General features: G+C 41.9%; 1 protein-coding gene across 4 annotated transcripts in view; it reads right to left on the bottom strand.

Moving 5' to 3' along the window:
* Window positions 1–17,696, bottom strand: part of LOC110489640 (zinc finger protein 236) — a 109,375-nt gene that overhangs the window by 64,203 nt on the left and 27,476 nt on the right. For all 4 annotated transcript variants that reach the window (XR_005036684.1, XM_036948247.1, XM_036948253.1 and 1 more), the window contains exons 11-12: window positions 8,661–8,864; window positions 8,449–8,581 (exon numbers count right to left, since the gene is read on the bottom strand). Coding sequence is in view for 3 of the 4 variants with exons in the window: in XM_036948247.1 (XP_036804142.1) it covers window positions 8,449–8,581; window positions 8,661–8,864 (337 nt within the window). In the remaining variant the exon portion in view is untranslated. The remainder of the gene's footprint in view (window positions 1–8,448; window positions 8,582–8,660; window positions 8,865–17,696) is intronic.

The following is a 17,696-nucleotide window of genomic DNA, read 5'->3' as shown; positions in this document are numbered from 1 at the left end:
GCTAAGGTAACTGAGCTAAACAACTACTACTAGTGCTCTGAGAGACTAGTCAAGGACCATATCACCTCCACCCTACCTGACACCCTTGACCCACTCCAATTTGCTTACCGCCCAAATGGGTCCACAGACGATGCAATCTCAACCACACTGCACACTGCCCTAACCCATCTGGACAAGAGGAATACCTATGTGAGAATGCTGTTCATCGACTACAGCTCAGCATTTAACACCATAGAACACTCCAAACTCGTCATCAAGCTCGAGACCCACCCCGCCCTGTGCAACTGGGTACGGGACTTCCTGACGGGCCGCCCCCAGGTGGTGAGGGTAGGTAACAACATCTCCACCCCGCTGATCCTCAACACTGGCGCCCCACAAGGGTGTGTTCTGAGCCCTATCCTGTACTCACTGTTCACCCAAGACTGCGTGGCCATGCACGCCTCCAACTCAATCATCAAGTTTGCGGATGACACTACAGTGGTAGGCTTGATTACCAACAACGACGAGACGGCCTACAGGGAGGAAGTGAGGGCCCTCGGAGTGTGGTGTCAGGAAAATACAGTGCCTTGCGAAAGTATTCGGCCAACTTGAACTTTGCGACCTTATGCCACATTTCAGGCTTCAAACATAAAGATATAAAACTGTATTTTTTTGTGAAGAATCAACAACAAGTGGGACACAATCATGAAGTGGAACGACATTTATTGGATATTTCAAACTTTTTTTAACAAATCAAAAACTGAAAAATTGGGCGTGCAAAATTATTCAGCCCCCTTAAGTTAATACTTTGTAGCGCCACCTTTTGCTGCGATTACAGCTGTAAGTCGCTTGGGGTATGTCTCTATCAGTTTTGCACATCAAGAGACTGACATTTTTTCCCATTCCTCCTTGCAAAACAGCTCGAGCTCAGTGAGGTTGGATGGAGAGCATTTGTGAACAGCAGTTTTCAGTTCTTTCCACAGATTCTCGATTGGATTCAGGTCTGGACTTTGACTTGGCCATTCTAACACCTGGATATGTTTATTTTTGAACCATTCCGTTGTAGATTTTGCTTTATGTTTTGGATCATTGTCTTGTTGGAAGACAAATCTCCGTCGCAGTCTCAGATCTTTTGCAGACTCCATCAGGTTTTCTTCCAGAATGGTCCTGTATTTGGCTCCATCCATCTTCCCATCAATCTTAACCATCTTCCCGGTCCCTGCTGAAGAAAAGCAGGCCCAAACCATGATGCTGCCACCACCATGTTTGACAGTGGGGATGGTGTGTTCAAGGTGATGAGCTGTGTTGCTTTTACGCCAAACATAAAGTTTTGCATTGTTGCCAAAAAGTTCAATTTTGGTTTCATCTCACCAGAGCACCTTCTTCCACATGTTTGGTGTGTCTCCCAGGTGGCTTGTGGCAAACTTTAAACAACACTTTTTATGGATATCTTTAAGAAATGGCTTTCTTCTTGCCACTCTTCCATAAAGGCCAGATTTGTGCAATATACGACTGACTGATTGTTGTCCTATGGACAGAGTCTCCCACCTCAGCTGTAGATCTCTGCAGTTCATCCAGAGTGATCATGGGCCTCTTGGCTGCATCTCTGATCAGTCTTCTCCTTGTATGAGCTGAAAGTTTAGAGGGACGGCCAGGTCTTGGTAGATTTGCAGTGGTCTGATACTCCTTCCATTTCAATATTATCGCTTGCACAGTGCTCCTTGGGATGTTTAAAGCTTGGAAATCTTTTTGTATCCAAATCCGGCTTTAAACTTCTTCACAACAGTATCTCGGACCTGCCTGGTGTGTTCCTTGTTTTTCATGATGCTCTCTGCGCTTTTAACGGACCTCTGAGACTATCACAGTGCAGGTGCATTTATACGGAGACTTGATTACACACAGGTGGATTGTATTTATCATCATTAGTCATTTAGGTCAACATTGGATCATTCAGAGATCCTCACTGAACTTCTGGAGAGAGTTTGCTGCACTAAAAGTAAAGGGGCTGAATCATTTTGCACGCCCAATTTTTCAGTTTTTGATTTCTTAAAAAAGTTTGAAATATCCAATAAATGTCGTTCCACTTCATGATTGTGTCCCACTTGTTGTTGATTCTTCACAAAAAATACAGTTTTATATCTTTATGTTTGAAGCCTGAAATGTGGCAAAAGGTCGCAAAGTTCAAGGGGGCCGAATACTTTCGCAAGGCACTGTAAACTCACACTCAACATCAACAAAACAAAGGAGATGATTGTGGACTTCAGGTAACAGCAGAGGGAGCAACCCCCTATCCACATCGATGGGACAGTAGTGGAGAGGGTAGTAAGTTTTAAGTTCCTCGGCGTACACATCACGGACAAACTGAATTGGTCCACCCACACAGACAGCATTGAGAAGGTGCAGCAGTGCCTCTTCAACCTCAGGACGCTGAAGAAATTCAGCTTGTCACCAAAAGCACTCACAAACTTCTACAGATGCACAATCGAGAGCATCTTGTCGGGCTGTATCACCCATGGTATGGCAACTGCTCCGCCCACAACCGTAAGGCTCTCCAGAGGGTAGTGAGGTCTGCACAACGCATCACCGGGGGCAAACTACCTGCCCTCCAGGACACCTACACCACCACAGGAAGGCCATAAAGATCATCAAGGACAACAACCACCCGAGCCACTGCCTGTTCACCCCGCTATAATCCAGAAGGCGAGGTCAGTACAGGTGCATCAAAGCTGGGACCGAGAGACTGAAAAACAGCTTCTATCTCAAGGCCATCAGACTGTTAAACAGCCACAACTAACATTGAGTGGCTGCTGCCAACACACTGACTCAACTCCAGCCACTTTAATAATGGAAATTGATGTAAAATATATCACTAGCCACTTTAAACAATGCTACTTAATATGTTTACATACCCTACATTACTCATCTCATATGTATATACTGTACTCTGTATCATCTACTGCATCTTTATGTAATACATGTATCACTAGCCACTTTAAACTATGCCACTTTGTTTACATACCCTACATTACTCATATCATATGTATATACTGTACTCGATACCATCTACTGCATCTTGCCTATGCCGTTCTGTACCATCACTCATTCACATATCTTTATGTACATATTCTTTATCCCTTTACACTTGTGTGTGTGTATAAGGTAGTAGTTTTGGAATTGTTAGGTTAGATTACTCGTTGGCTATTACTGCATTGTCAGAACTAGAAGCACAAGCATTTCGCTACACTCGCATTAACATCTGCTAACCATGTGTATGTGACAAATACATTTGATTTGATTTGGAGAGGGACGGAAGCTATACTGTTACACTGGCAATACTAAAGTGCCTATAAGAACATCCAATAGTCAAAGGTATATGGAATACAAATGGTATAGAGAAATAGTCCTATAAATACTATATTAACTACAACCTAAAACCTCTTACTTTGGAATATCATGTTAAAAGGAACCACCAACTTTCATATGTTCTCACGTTCTGAGCAAGGAACTTAAACGGTAGCTTTTTTACATGGCACATATTGCACTTTTACTTTCTTCTCCAACACTTGTTTTTGCATTATTTAAAACAAATTGAACGTTTCATTATTTATGAGGCTAAATTGATTTTTATTGATAAATTATATTAAGTTAAAATAAGTGTTCATTCAGTATTGTTGTAATTGTCATTATTACAAATAAATAAACATTTGTAAAAAAAAAAATATATATATATTTTTTTATTTAAAATCGGCCGATTAATCGTTATCGGATTTTTTTGGTCCTCTAATAATCGGTATCGGCGTTGGAAAATCGTAAATCGGTCGACCTCTACTCTGCAGCACTCCACCAATCAGGCTTTATGGTAGAATGGCCAAATGGAAGCCACTCCTCAGTAAAAGGCACATGACAGCCCATTTGGAGTTTGCCAAAAAGCACCTAAAGGACTCTGACCACGAGAAACAAGATTCTCTGGTCTGATGAAACCAAGACTGTAGTCTTTGGCCTGAATGCCAAGCATCACATCTGGAGGAAACCTGGCACCATACCTACAGTGAAGCATGGTGGCGACAGCATCATGCTGTGGGGATGTTTTTCAGCTGAAGGCACTGGGAGACTAGTCAGGAATGAGGGAAAGATGAACAGCAAAAGTACAGAGAGATCCTTGGCGAAAAACTGCTCCAGAGCGCTCAGGACCTCAGACTAGAGCATAGGTTCGTCTTCCAACAGGCACACAGTCAAGACAACGCAGGAGCGGCTTCAAGTCTCTGAATGTAAATGAGTGGCCCAGCCAGAGCCCGGGCTTAAACCCAATCTAACATCTCTAGAGACACCTGAAAATATTTATTTATTTTGCAAACACTTTGCATATCAACCCTGGGTGTAGTAGAATGTTATGAATGTAATGTAATGTTCGGACAGGTGAAGTTATGACTGGGTGTGTTATGGTCTGAGTCAAATGGCTCAAATTAGGAAAAATAAATGTCAAGGGTCTCTAATTTGCAAATCCTAAAAAAACAGTAAGTATTATACGTTGTGCATGTGTATGCAGTAAATTCCCTCTGACTGAGGAACAAGTTTATTAGTATAATGTGACAGAGTTTTAACTTGGGCTCTGTCATAGTGTGAGGTAAACAGACACTAGGGAATACAGAACATCAATCTCAGATATCCTGAGTGGAGCAGCGAAGGCAACGTTGTTATTAAGGTTAACTTTTGTTTCCTCGTTTATCGACACTGTGACCTTTATTATATAGGCTGTTACTTTTCTTTTCCTCACAGTAGTAAAATGAAGAAACATTTTAGTAAAAGGGAAGATTCGATGTGTCAGCCCAAAGGGCAAAAAGACATCTTGAGAGAATCAATGAATATTGCTCTGGAAATTACTCCTTGGAGCCCTAAACTTCAATCTCCCATTTTTCTCATCCTTAGAAAAAAGGCAGAAACTGAATACAATACTCATTTTAGAGGGATTTTTTCTTGTGGTAAATGGCAGGGTGACATTTTCCAAATACATTTGCTAGTTAATGGACCTTTAATGACTTAGGCTACTGAAAACAAAAATACGACTTATCCACCACTGTGACATTACACGTTATTCCTGACAACAACCTGGAGATTAAACCAGACGAAAATAAAATGGCCCGGCACACATTTTAGTCATTTAGCAGAAGCTCTTATCCAGAGTGACTTACAGGGGCAATTACTGTTATGGTTACTGGCTCTTATCCACTAGGCTACCTGCCGCCCCACACTATATCTGAATATTTTCTCTCCCCCTCTCTGTACCTAAATCCCCTCAGATCTCTTCCCTCTGTAAATGTTTTCCTCTCTACCTGGCCAGTCTTATCATAAACCAGGCCCACAGGGCATAGACAGCACAGACGTTAGCCAGACCTGGGCTCAAATAGTATTTGTTTTCTATACTTGAACTACACTACATGACTAAAAGTATGTGGACACCTGTTCGTTTAACATCGAATTGCAAAACAATAGGCATTCATATGGAGTTGGTCCCCCCTTTGCTGCTATAACATACTCTACTCTTCTGGGAAGGGTTTTCATTAGATGTTGGAACATTGCTGCGGGGGACTTACTTCCATTCAGCCACAGGAGCATAAGTGAGGTCGGGCACTGATGTTAGGCGATTAGGCCTGGCTCGCAGTCGGCATTCCAATTCATCTCAAAGGTGTTTGATGGGGTTGAGGTTAGGGCTCTGTGCAGGCCAGTCAAGTTCTTCCACACTGATCTCGACAAACCATTTCTGTACGGACCTCGCTTTGTGCACGAGGGAATTGTCAAACAAAAACAGGAAAGGGCCTTCCCCAAACTGTTGACACAAAGTTGGAAGCACAGAATCGTCTAGAATGTCATTGTATGCTGTAGCGTTAAGATTTCCCTTTACAGGAACTAAGGGGCCTAGCCCAGACCATTATTCCTCATCCACCAAACTTTATAGTCGGCACTATGCATTGGGGCAGGTAGTGTTCTCCTGGCATCCGCTAAACCCAGATTTGTCCGTCGGACTTCAAGATTGCGAAGCGCGATTCATCACTCCAGAGAACGCGTTTCCACTGCTCTAGTCCAGTGGCGGAGAGCTTTACACCGCACCAGCCGATGCTTGGCTTTTTGCGTAAGGATCCACAGATTTGAAGGGGTGTCTAAGTACTTATGTACAGTTGAAGTCAGAAGTTTACATACACCTTAGCTAAATGCATTTAAATTCAGTTTTTCACTATTCCTGATACTTAATCCTTGTAAAAAAAGTCCATGTCTTAGGTCAGTTAGGATCAACACTTTATTTTCAGAATGTGAAATGTCAGAATAATAGTAGAGAGAATTATTTATTTCAGCTTTTACTTATTTCGTCACATTCCCATTGGGTCAGAAGTTCACATACACTCAATCCGTTTTTGGTAGCATTGCCTTTAAATTGCTTAACTTGGGTCAAACGTTTCAGGTAGCCTTCCACAAGCTTCCCACAATAAGTGGATTTTGTGGGAAGTGAATTTTGGCACATTCCTCCTGAGTGTAAAGGTGTAACTGAGTCAGGTTTGTAGGCATCCATGCTCGCACATGCTTTTTCAGTTCTTCCCACAAATTTTCTATAGGATTGAGGTCAGCTCTATTTATTTTTCAACAGACCAGAGGACATTTCTCAAAAAAGTATAATCTTTGTCCCCCCCATGTGCAGTTGCAAACCGTAGTCTGTCTTTTGTCTTTTTTTATGGTGGTTTTGGAGCAGTTGCTTCTTCCTTGCTGAGCGGCCTTTCAGGTTATGTCGATATTCGACTCATTTTACTGTGGATATAGGTACTTTTGTACCCGTTTTCTCCAGCATCTTCACACGGTCCTTTGCTGTTGTTCTGGGATTGATTTGCACTTTTCGCACCAAAGTACCAAAGTTAATCTCTAGGAGACAGAATGTGTCTCCTTCATGAGCGCTATGACGGCTGCGTGGTCCCATGGTGTTTATACTTGCGTACTATTGTTGGTACAGATGAACGTGGTACTTTCAGGCATTTGGAAATTGCTCCCAAGGATGAACCAGACTTGTGGAGGTCAACAAATTTTTTTCTGAGGTCTTGGCTGATTTCTTTTGATTTTTCCATGATGTCAAGCAAAGAGGCACTGAGTTTGAAGGTAGGCCTTGAAATACATCCACAGATACACCTCCAATTGACTCAAATGATCTCAATTAGCCTATCAGAAGCTTCTAAAGCCATGACATCATTTTCTGGAATTTTTCAAGCTGTTTAAAGGCACAGTCAAATTAGTGTATGTAAACTTCTGACCCACTAGAATTGTGATACAGTGAAGTGAAATAATCTGTCTGTAAACAATTGTTTGAAAATGGCTTGTGTCATGCACAAAGTAAATGTCCTAACTGACTTGCCAAAACTATAGAAATTTGTGGAGTGGTTGAAAAAAAAAGAGTTTTAACGTCTCCAACCTAAGTGTATGTAAACTTCCGCCTCAACTGTATATCTAGTTTACTTTAGCTGTGCTTGATCGAGTTTGCCTGGCAGGCTCAATAAAACCCTCAAAGTATTTGAAAGAAAACAAATACTACTCTAACCCAGCCATCTGCCAGTGGCTCAAACCCTCTGCCATGTGCTGAGCCTTCCTCCCCCTGCCTCCTTGTCCATCCCCATGCTCTGCTCAGCCCAGCTCATCCCTCTAGCATCAAATGAGGAGCTAATGCCACTAAGCCACAGGGGTGGACTCTAACTCCACTGATAACAGCAGCTCAGCAGCTGTCTGACAGGCTTATCCCACTTTTCTTTTTAAATGTCTATTTTATTTAACTAGGCAAGTCAGTTTAGAACAAATTCTTAGTTACTATGACGGCCTAGGAACACTGTCTTGTTCAGGTACAGAACAACAGAGTTTTACCTTGTCAGCTCAGGGATTCGATCTAGCAACCTTTCGGTTACTGGCCCAATGCTTTAACCACTACGCTACCTGCCACCCCAATGACAAAGTACAAGAGGATCTAAACTGAGGCTAAATATATAACTTTCTCTCACAACTATATATCCATGCACTCAATCAGAAATACATTCACTGGTATATGTCGGCAATTCCAGCTGCTTCAGAGAGGATGATATTTCGAAAGGAATACATGTGAAAACAAACTAAGTGTGTGTGTGTGTGTGCTTGTATTACTATCCTTGTGGGTACCAGAGATCCCCAACAGTCCCCACTAGGATAGTAAAACAAGTAAATTCTCCCTCGTGGGGACATTTCCGTCGAAGACAAAGGCTATTTTAGGCTTAGGGGTTAGATTTAGGGTTATGGTTAGACCAGGATTTTCAATGGAAATCAATTTTAGGCCCCCACAAGGACAGTAAAACATATGCTGTGTGCGTCAAATCTAATGTTATTGGTCACATACGCATGGTTAGCAGATGTTATTGCAAGTGTAGCGAAATGCTTGTGGGAGTGTGTGACACGTGTAGCGGATAGCTGTACCTAACGTGCTGCTTGAGGTGGCTGGATTTCTTATAGGCCTTGTTACAGCAGGGACACTTGTATGGCCGATCATTGTCCACCATCTCCAGGTACGTCTGAAAGGCCAGGCGAGGGTTCTGGGATTGGATGAGACCTGGGGAGGAGGGGACAATATGAACAAAGTGCGTGTGTGTGCGTGCTTGTGAGGGAGCGAGTGAGCATGCATGCGTTACCAAGGTCCGTGATAAGTATGGGCTCTTGCAGGGGGATATCAGGCAGAGGTATGTTGCTCTTGGACACCTTGGTTTTATGGGATTTGCGTGGGAACTTGTGCTTCTTCTGCTGCAGGCTCTTGAAGTGGGAGGCGATGTGTGTTTTTCTGTGGCCCGATGTACGGAAGATCTTGTCACAGTGAGGGCACGGGAACGGACGCACACCTGACAACAAGAACATAAACCTCAGTTAGCATGTAGAATTAAATTCAGACAATAACGAGAACAAACTGCATCAGTTTTGAAATGGAAATGTATTCATGTCAGTTTAATCAAGAGACAAGCTAGAGAAAATACAAACTTAAATAGTGTCGTATTGAGTAGGCCGAAATCGATTTAACGTACCAATGTCTCATTAAAGATTAGATAAAATCAAAAGAAACCTGTGGAACGCCAACCCCTAAAGTTGTCAGCATACTTCAGTTCGGCTAGCCGAACCAAACTAGCGTGCTGGCATTCTCCCTTAAAAGACCTTTTGAAAAAAAATACATAATTTGTACTGTTTGTCCATTTTGAAATGCCATAGCTAGTATACGATTCATCAAAAAAGGTCTGAATTAATCTAACAAGAAATCGGTAATCCATTTTTGTTTTTGCCGAAAAGATCTTAGTCGCGAATTTACATCAAGCTAAGATGTTTGGTGCAGTATTTTCCAATAATTTAATTTTGCATGAAAACAAGTCGTCTCTCTTTGAATGACAAAGACTTTATTGAAGAATCCCTACTGTTGACCAATCACAGACGAAGGGGCGTAGACTCGGCTTGACTCCAGCTGCCAAAACTAACAAAATGTTGTCATAATATATGCACAAACTCGGAAGCATGACTAAACCACAGTAACCTAAATGTTGCATTGTTGTTGTTTTTTCTTAAATTAATATCCTTTTTTTTATATCATGCATTACGTAATTCAGAATCTAATCGTATGACATGTGAATAAATTAAATAAACTTGAATTTGAACTAAATCACAAAACACTCATAACAGCTCAGCTACACATGAAAACAAGTGTGTTTTCATGACCCGTTCCGTATAGACCTGGTCGGATTCAGACACGGTCTGATCCGAGTGATGGAAGCAGCAGAAAAGTCATTTTTAAGCTACTTGATTAACCCTAGCTGATAAAGCGCAAAAGAGGTGCAGCTCTAGCAGGAGGGGAAGGGCCATACTGTGAGTGAGTGACACAGGGAGCAGGGTGGGAGAGACAAGAGACAGCAACCAACCAACAAGCCGACTCGCACTATAGTAGACTAATAGCTGCCATAGCTAGGTTATTAATTATCAAATATGATTACGTAGTACCTGTCTTGACGTTAGCTAGTGTTAACAATTTATGTTATTCTTTAACACAGACCCCAAAGCAAACCAGGGGGAGGAAAATAGGTTTATTCGAAGAGGGCGGTAAACGGTCATTCTCCCCTGTCCTCAGTGATGCTCTCTCCAGTGATTATCTCCAATGGTTCTCTCACCAGAAAAAAGGACAGCATGTAGTTTTATAACCCAGCCCTAGCCTGTGGTTGACAAACTAGAATTCCTTGCAATAAAACTCACCAATGGCCAAATAACAAGTATCCTATTTCAGAAGACATATTCCCTTCATGTCTAGACTTCTAAATAACAACAACTACATGAGGAATATTAAGCAGCCGGTTGGCCGGTTGGTCATTGTAGCCTATCCTTCTCCTTTAACTTTTAATTCTGTCATTTTCATTCCATCTTCTTTTGTATCGTCTAACTTTTGCCACTCACGGAGGGTCTATGACTGTAGCCTATTGCGGCTTTAATGACTTATGATTGCCTACAACAACAAGCTACACGCGCCAAAATCCTCTCTCGTGAACAGCAAGAGCAGCAGCATAAATGATATAATGTCTCTCTCGACTGCAGCAGTTGCGCTCGGATCGGTACGGGCCCTTTCGGACACGTCAGTTAACATTACACATACCCGAGACTTGTGACAATCATATTAGATCCGACCCAGACCCGTGTCATTATTTAGAATTCTGGATCCAGACTTTGCATCAATCAACTCTAACACCAACAGACGTTAAGGGCAACATTCTAAAAGACGAAGCCATACCAGTAATCAAATCTTCATGCAAATGAGAGATGAGGCCATGGGTTTAGAGGCATCTGGGTTAATTGTGTGTGTGTGTTAATTAAATAATTGTGGAAGGCCAAGCGTTACATAGCACCACATAATTCACCCAGACATCTTAATCTTGGCTGTGAAACTAAATGCCAACCACTGCAATCAGTGAAAGGGGACCACGAACGTCGCCTCTGTAAACAACCGCGTATCAAAAGCTTTACATCACACTATCTGTTCACCGGCAACACTAGGCTGATTAACGCTAATCATAGCTTGGGTGCACCACTGTGCATTCAATCTAAAACAGGGGTGCTCAACTACTATTTGAAAAGGTCTGGTCTTCCTAGGTGGCAAAGGTCCGGATGGATATTTATCAGCGTAGTAATAAACCCCTACCTCGCAACCCATACGACCCGAAACTGTTTAAACTGTTCACACACCTCGTTTGCGTAGAGAAAATATTTCCATTTTAAATTGGCTGCAATCTTACACCTTTTGCAATGGGGCGCGCGAGAAAATGTTGCAGTTTTAAAGCTAATTTAAAAGTAATTATACACCTTTTGCCATGGCTTGTATGTTCATAGGAGTGACTAAAAAACAAAACAAAAAAAATAAATTAAAAAATGGGCCCCCCCCGGGGATCGAGGCCTCTAGGAATCTAATCTGGCCATGATAACTACAGGATTTTGATAACTGGTTAGCCTAACTGACCTATCTAGCTAGCTAACATGGGCTAGTAGTTGATCAACTGGATATTTCTGACAGGTTATACAATGCTTTCACTGTATTCCCTTGACTAATTCCACATTTTGTTGTGTTAGAGAATTACTTCAAAATTAATAAAAAATAAAAAAATCCCCTCACCCATCTACACACAATATCCCATAATTTTGACACATTTATTAAAAATGAAATACAAAAATATCTAATTTACATAAGTATTCACACACCTGAGTCAATACACGTTACAGTCACCTTAGGCAGCGTTTACAGCTGTGAGTCTTTCTGGGTGAGTCTCTAAGTTTTGCACACCTGAATTGTAGAATATTTGCATTCTATATGTATTCTATATGTATTCTTTTGAAATTCTTCAAGAGCTGTCAAGTTGGTTGTTGATTATTGCTAGACATTTTCAAATCTTGCCATAGATTTTCAAGCCCAATTAAGTCAAAACTGTAACTAGGCCACTCAGGAACATTCAATGTCGTCTTGGTAAGCAACTCCAGTGTATATTTAATATTGTGTTTTAGGTGACAGTTGGAAAGCTGACTAAACCAGGTTTTCCTCAAGGAAATTTTGCATGTGCTTAGATCTATTCTGTTTCTTTTTATCCTAAAAATCAAACTCCCTAGTCCTTGCCGATGACAAGCATTCCATAACATGATGCAGCCACCACCATGCTTGCAAATATGAAGAGTGGTACTAAGTAATGTGTTGTGTTGGATTGGATTTGCCCAAACATAACGCTTTGTATTCAGGACATAAAGTTCATTTCTATGCCACATTTCTTGCAGTTTTACTTTAGTGCCTTATACAGGATGTGTGTATTCTGTACAGGCTTCCTTCTTTTCACTCTGTAATTTAGGTTAGTATTGTGGAGTAACTACAATGTTGATCCATCCTCAGTTCTCCTATCACAGCCATTAAACTCTGTTTTAGTCAACTATTGACCTTATGGTGAAAACCCTGAGCAGTTTCCTTCCTCTCCTGCATCTGAGTTAGGAAGGATCCTGGATGACTGTGTGATGATACTCTCGGTAGCCGATGTGAGAGAGACCTTTAAACAGGTCAACATTCACAAAGCCGCGGGGTCAGACGGATTACCAGGACGTGTTCACAAAACATGCGCTGACCAACTGGCAAGTGTCTTGATTGACATTTTCACCTTCTCCCAGACCGAGTCTGTAATACCTAAATGTTTCAAGCAGACCACCAAAGTCCCTGTGCCCAAAGAAGCAAAGGTAAATTATTACCGCCCCGTAGCACTCACGTCGGTAGCCATGAAGTGCTTTGAAAGGCTGGTCATGGCTCCCATCAACACCTTTATCACGGACACCCTAGACCCACGCCAATTCCCATAACGCCCCAACAGATCCACAGATTTCGCAATCTCAAAACGCACTTCACAGTGCCCTTTCCCACCTGGATAAAAGGAACACCTATGTGAGAATAATGTTCATTGACTACAGCTCAGAGTTCAACACCATAGTGCCCACGAAGCTCATCACTAAGCTAAGGACCCTGGGACTAAACACCTCCCTCTGCAACTGGATCTTGGACTTCCTGACGGGCCACCCCCAGGTGGTAAGGGTAGGCAACAACACGTCTGCCACGCTAATCCTCAAAACTGGGGCCCCTCAGGGGTATGTACTCAGCCCCCTCCTGTACTCCCTTGTCACCCATGACTGCGTGGCCAAACACGACTCCAACACCATCATTAAGTTTGTTGACGACAACAGTGGTAGGCCTGATCACTGACAACGATGAGACATCCTATAGGGAGGAAGTCAGAGAACTGGCAGTGTGGTGCCAGGACAACAACCTCTCCCTCAACTTGAGCAAGACAAAGTAGCTGATTGTGTACTACGGGCTGGCCGAACAGGCCCCCATTAACATTGACGGGGCTGTAGTGAAGCGAGTCGAGAGTTTCAAGTCCCTTGGTGTCCACATCACCAATGAACTATCATGGTCCAAACACACCAAGACAGCCATGAAGAGGGCACGACAAAACCTATTCCCCCTTAGGAGTGAAAAGATTTGGCATGGGTCCCCAGATCCTCAAAAAGTTCTACAGCTGCACCATCGAGAGCATCCAGACCAGTTGCATCACCGCCTGGTATGGCAACTGCTCTGCCTCCAACAGTAAGGAGCTACAGAAGGTAGTGCGTACGGCCCAGTACATCACTGTGGCCAAGCTTCCTGCCATCCAGGACCAACATGCAGTTGAAGTCGGAAGTTTACATACACTTAGGTTGCAGTCATTAAAACTTGTTTTTCAACCACTCCACAAATTTCTTGTTTACAAACTAGTTTTGGCAAGTCGGTTAAGACATCTACTTTGTGCATGACAAGTAATTTTTCCAACAATTGTTTACAGACAGATTATTTCACTTATAATTCACTGTATCACAATTCCAGAGGGTCAAAAGTTTACATACACTAAGTTGACTGTGCCTTTAAACAGCTTGGAAAATTCCAGAAAATGATGTAATGGCTTTAGAAGCTTCTTTTAGGCTGATTGACATAATTTGAGTCAATTGGAGGTGTACCTGTGGATGTATCTCAAGGCCTACCTTCAGTGTCTCTTTGCTTGACATCATGGGAAAATCTAAAGAAATCAGCCAAGACCTCAGAAAAAAAATTGTAGACCTCCATAAGTCTGGTTCATCCTTGGGAGCAATTTCCAAATGCCTGAAGGTACCACGTTCATCTGTACAAACAATAGTACACAAGTATAAACACCATGGGACCACGCAGCCGTCATACCGCTCAGGAAGGAGACAAGTTCTGTCTCCTAGAGATTAAAGTAATTTGGTGCGAAAAGTGCAAATCAATCCCAGAACAGCAGCAAAATACCTTGTGAAGATGCTGGAGGAAACAAAAGTTTTTATATGAAAGTATAGATACAGTTGGGCAAAAAAGTATTTAGTCAGCCACCAATTGTGCAAGTTCTCCCACTTAAAAAGATGAGAGAGGCTTGTAATTTTCATCATAGGTACACTTCAACTATGATGGACAAAATGAGAAAGAAAAAAATCCAGAAAATCACATTGTAGGATTTTAATGAATTTATTTGCAAATTATGGTGAACGAGTAAAACGAGTCCTATTTTGACACAACCTGAAAGGCCGCTTAGCAAGGAAGAAGCCACTGTTCCAAAACTGCCATAAAAAAGCCAGACTACGGTTTGCAACTGCACATGGGGACAAAGATCGTACTTTTTGGAGAAATGTCCTCTGGTCTGTTGAAAAAAATATATAACTGTTTGGCCATAATGACCATTGTTAAGTTTGGAGGAAAAAGGGGGAAGCTTGCAAGCCGAAGAACATCATCCCAACCGTGAAGCACGGGGGTGGCAGCATCATGTTGTGGGGGTGCTTTGCTGCAGGAGGGACTGGTGCACTTCACAAAATAGATGGCATCATGACGGAGGGAAAATAATGTGGATATATTGAAGCAACATCTCAAGACATCAGTCAGGAAGTTCAAGCTTGGTCGCAAATGGGTCTTCCAAATGGACAATGACCCCAAGCATACTTCCAAAGTTGTGGCAAAATGGCTTAAGGACAACAATGTCAAGGTATTGGAGTGGCCATCAAAAAGCCCTGACCTCAATCCTATAGAAAATTTGTGGGCAGAACTGAAAAGGCGTGTGCGAGCAAGGATGCCTACAAACCTCAGTTACACCAGCTCTGTCAGGAGGAATGGCCCAAAATTCACCCAACTTATTGTGGGAAGCTTGTGGAAGGCTACCTGAAACGTTTAACCCAAGTTAAACAATTTAAAGGCAATGCTACCAAATACTGAATGAGTATGTAAAACTTCTGACCCACTGGGAATGTGATGAAATAAATAAAAGCTGAAATAAATAATTCTCTCTACTATTATTCTGACATTTCACATTCTTAAAATAAAGTGGTGATCCTAACTGACCAAAGACGGGGAGGTTTTACTAGGATTAAATGTCAGGAATTGTGAAAAACTAAGTTTAAATTTATTTTGCTAAGGTGTATGTAAACTTCCAACTTCAACTGTAATAGGCAGTGTCAGATGAAAGCCCATAAAATTGTCAGAGACTCCAGTCACCCAAGTCATAGACTGTTTTCTCTGCTACCGTATGGCAAGCGGTACCAGAGCGTCAAGTCTAGGACCAAAAGGCTCCGAAAAGCTTCTACCCCCAAGCCATAAGACTGCTGATCAATGAATCAAATGGCCACCAGACTATTTACATTGACATCCCCCCTTCCCCTCCATTTGTTTTGTACACTGCTGCTACTCGCTGTTTATTATCTATGCATAGTCACTTCACCCCTACATGTACAAATGACCTCAACTAACCTGTACCCCCGCACACTGGCACGGTATCGGTACCCCCATGTATATAGCCTCGTTATTGATATTTTATTCTGTTACTTTTTATTTTTTACTTTAGTTTATTTGGTAAATATTTTCTTAACTCTTCTTGAACTGCACTGTTGGTTAAGGGCTTGTAAGTAATCATTTCACGGTAAGGTCTACACTTGTTGAATTCAGCGCAAATAAAGTTTGATTTGATCCCTTTATCTTTGTAGTGACTGGGTGTATTGACACACCATTCAACATGTAATTAATAACTTCAACATGCTCAAAGGGTTATATAATCAAATGCTTTTTTGTTTTTACCCATCGACCAATACGTGCCCATCTTTGCAAGGCATTGAAAAACTTCCCTCGTCTTTGTGGCTGAATCTGTTTTTCAAATCATATTTATTTGTCACATACATATGGTTAGCAGATGTTAATGCGAGTGTAGCGAAATGCTAGTGCTTCTAGTTCCGACAATGCAGTAATAACCAACAAGTAATCTAACCTAACAATTCCAAAACTACTACCTTATACACACAAGTGTAAAGGGATAAAGAATATGTACATAAAGATAAATGAATGAGTGATGGTACAGAACAGCATAGGCAAGATGCAGTAGATGGTATCGAGTACAGTACAGTGCCTTGCGAAAGTATTCGGCCCCCTTGAACTTTGCGACCTTTTGCCACATTTCAGGCTTCAAACATAAAGATATAAAACTGTATTTGTTTGTGAAGAATCAACAACAAGTGGGACACAATCATGAAGTGGAACAACATTTATTGGATATTTCAAACTTTTTTAACAAATCAAAAACTGAAAAATTGGGCATGCAAAATTATTCAGCCCCTTTACTTTCAGTGCAGCAAACTCTCTCCAGAAGTTCAGTGAGGATCTCTGAATGATCCAATGTTGACCTAAATGACTAATGATGATAAATACAATCCACCTGTGTGTAATCAAGTCTCCGTATAAATGCACCTGCACTGTGATAGTCTCAGAGGTCCGTTAAAAGCGCAGAGAGCATCATGAAGAACAAGGAACACACCAGGCAGGTCCGAGATACTGTTGTGAAGAAGTTTAAAGCCGGATTTGGATACAAAAAGATTTCCCACGCTTTAAACATCCCAAGGAGCACTGTGCAAGCGATAATATTGAAATGGAAGGAGTATCAGACCACTGCAAATCTACCAAGACCTGGCCGTCCCTCTAAACTTTCAGCTCATACAAGGAGAAGACTGATCAGAGATGCAGCCAAGAGGCCCATGATCACTCTGGATGAACTGCAGAGATCTACAGCTGAGGTGGGAGACTCTGTCCATAGGACAACAATCAGTCAGTCGTATATTGCACAAATCTGGCCTTTATGGAAGAGTGGCAAGAAGAAAGCCATTTCTTAAAGATATCCATAAAAAGTGTTGTTTAAAGTTTGCCACAAGCCACCTGGGAGACACACCAAACATGTGGAAGAAGGTGCTCTGGTCAGATGAAACCAAAATTGAACTTTTTGGCAACAATGCAAAACGTTATGTTTGGCGTAAAAGCAACACAGCTGAACACACCATCCCCACTGTCAAACATGGTGGTGGCAGCATCATGGTTTGGGCCTGCTTTTCTTCAGCAGGGACAGGGAAGATGGTTAAAATTGATGGGAAGATGGATGGAGCCAAATACAGGACCATTCTGGAAGAAAACCTGATGGAGTCTGCAAAAGACCTGAGACTGGGACGGAGATTTGTCTTCCAACAAGACAATGATCCAAAACATAAAGCAAAATCTACAATGGAATGGTTCAAAAATAAACATATCCAGGTGTTAGAATGGCCAAGTCAAAGTCCAG

The sequence above is a fragment of the Oncorhynchus mykiss genome, chromosome 2 (genome assembly GCF_013265735.2).
Source record: "Oncorhynchus mykiss isolate Arlee chromosome 2, USDA_OmykA_1.1, whole genome shotgun sequence".
In the NCBI taxonomy this organism is placed as follows: Eukaryota; Metazoa; Chordata; class Actinopteri; order Salmoniformes; family Salmonidae; genus Oncorhynchus; species Oncorhynchus mykiss.
The sequence above is the reverse complement of the archived record's forward strand: the minus strand, read 5'-3'. Positions and strand labels throughout refer to the sequence as shown.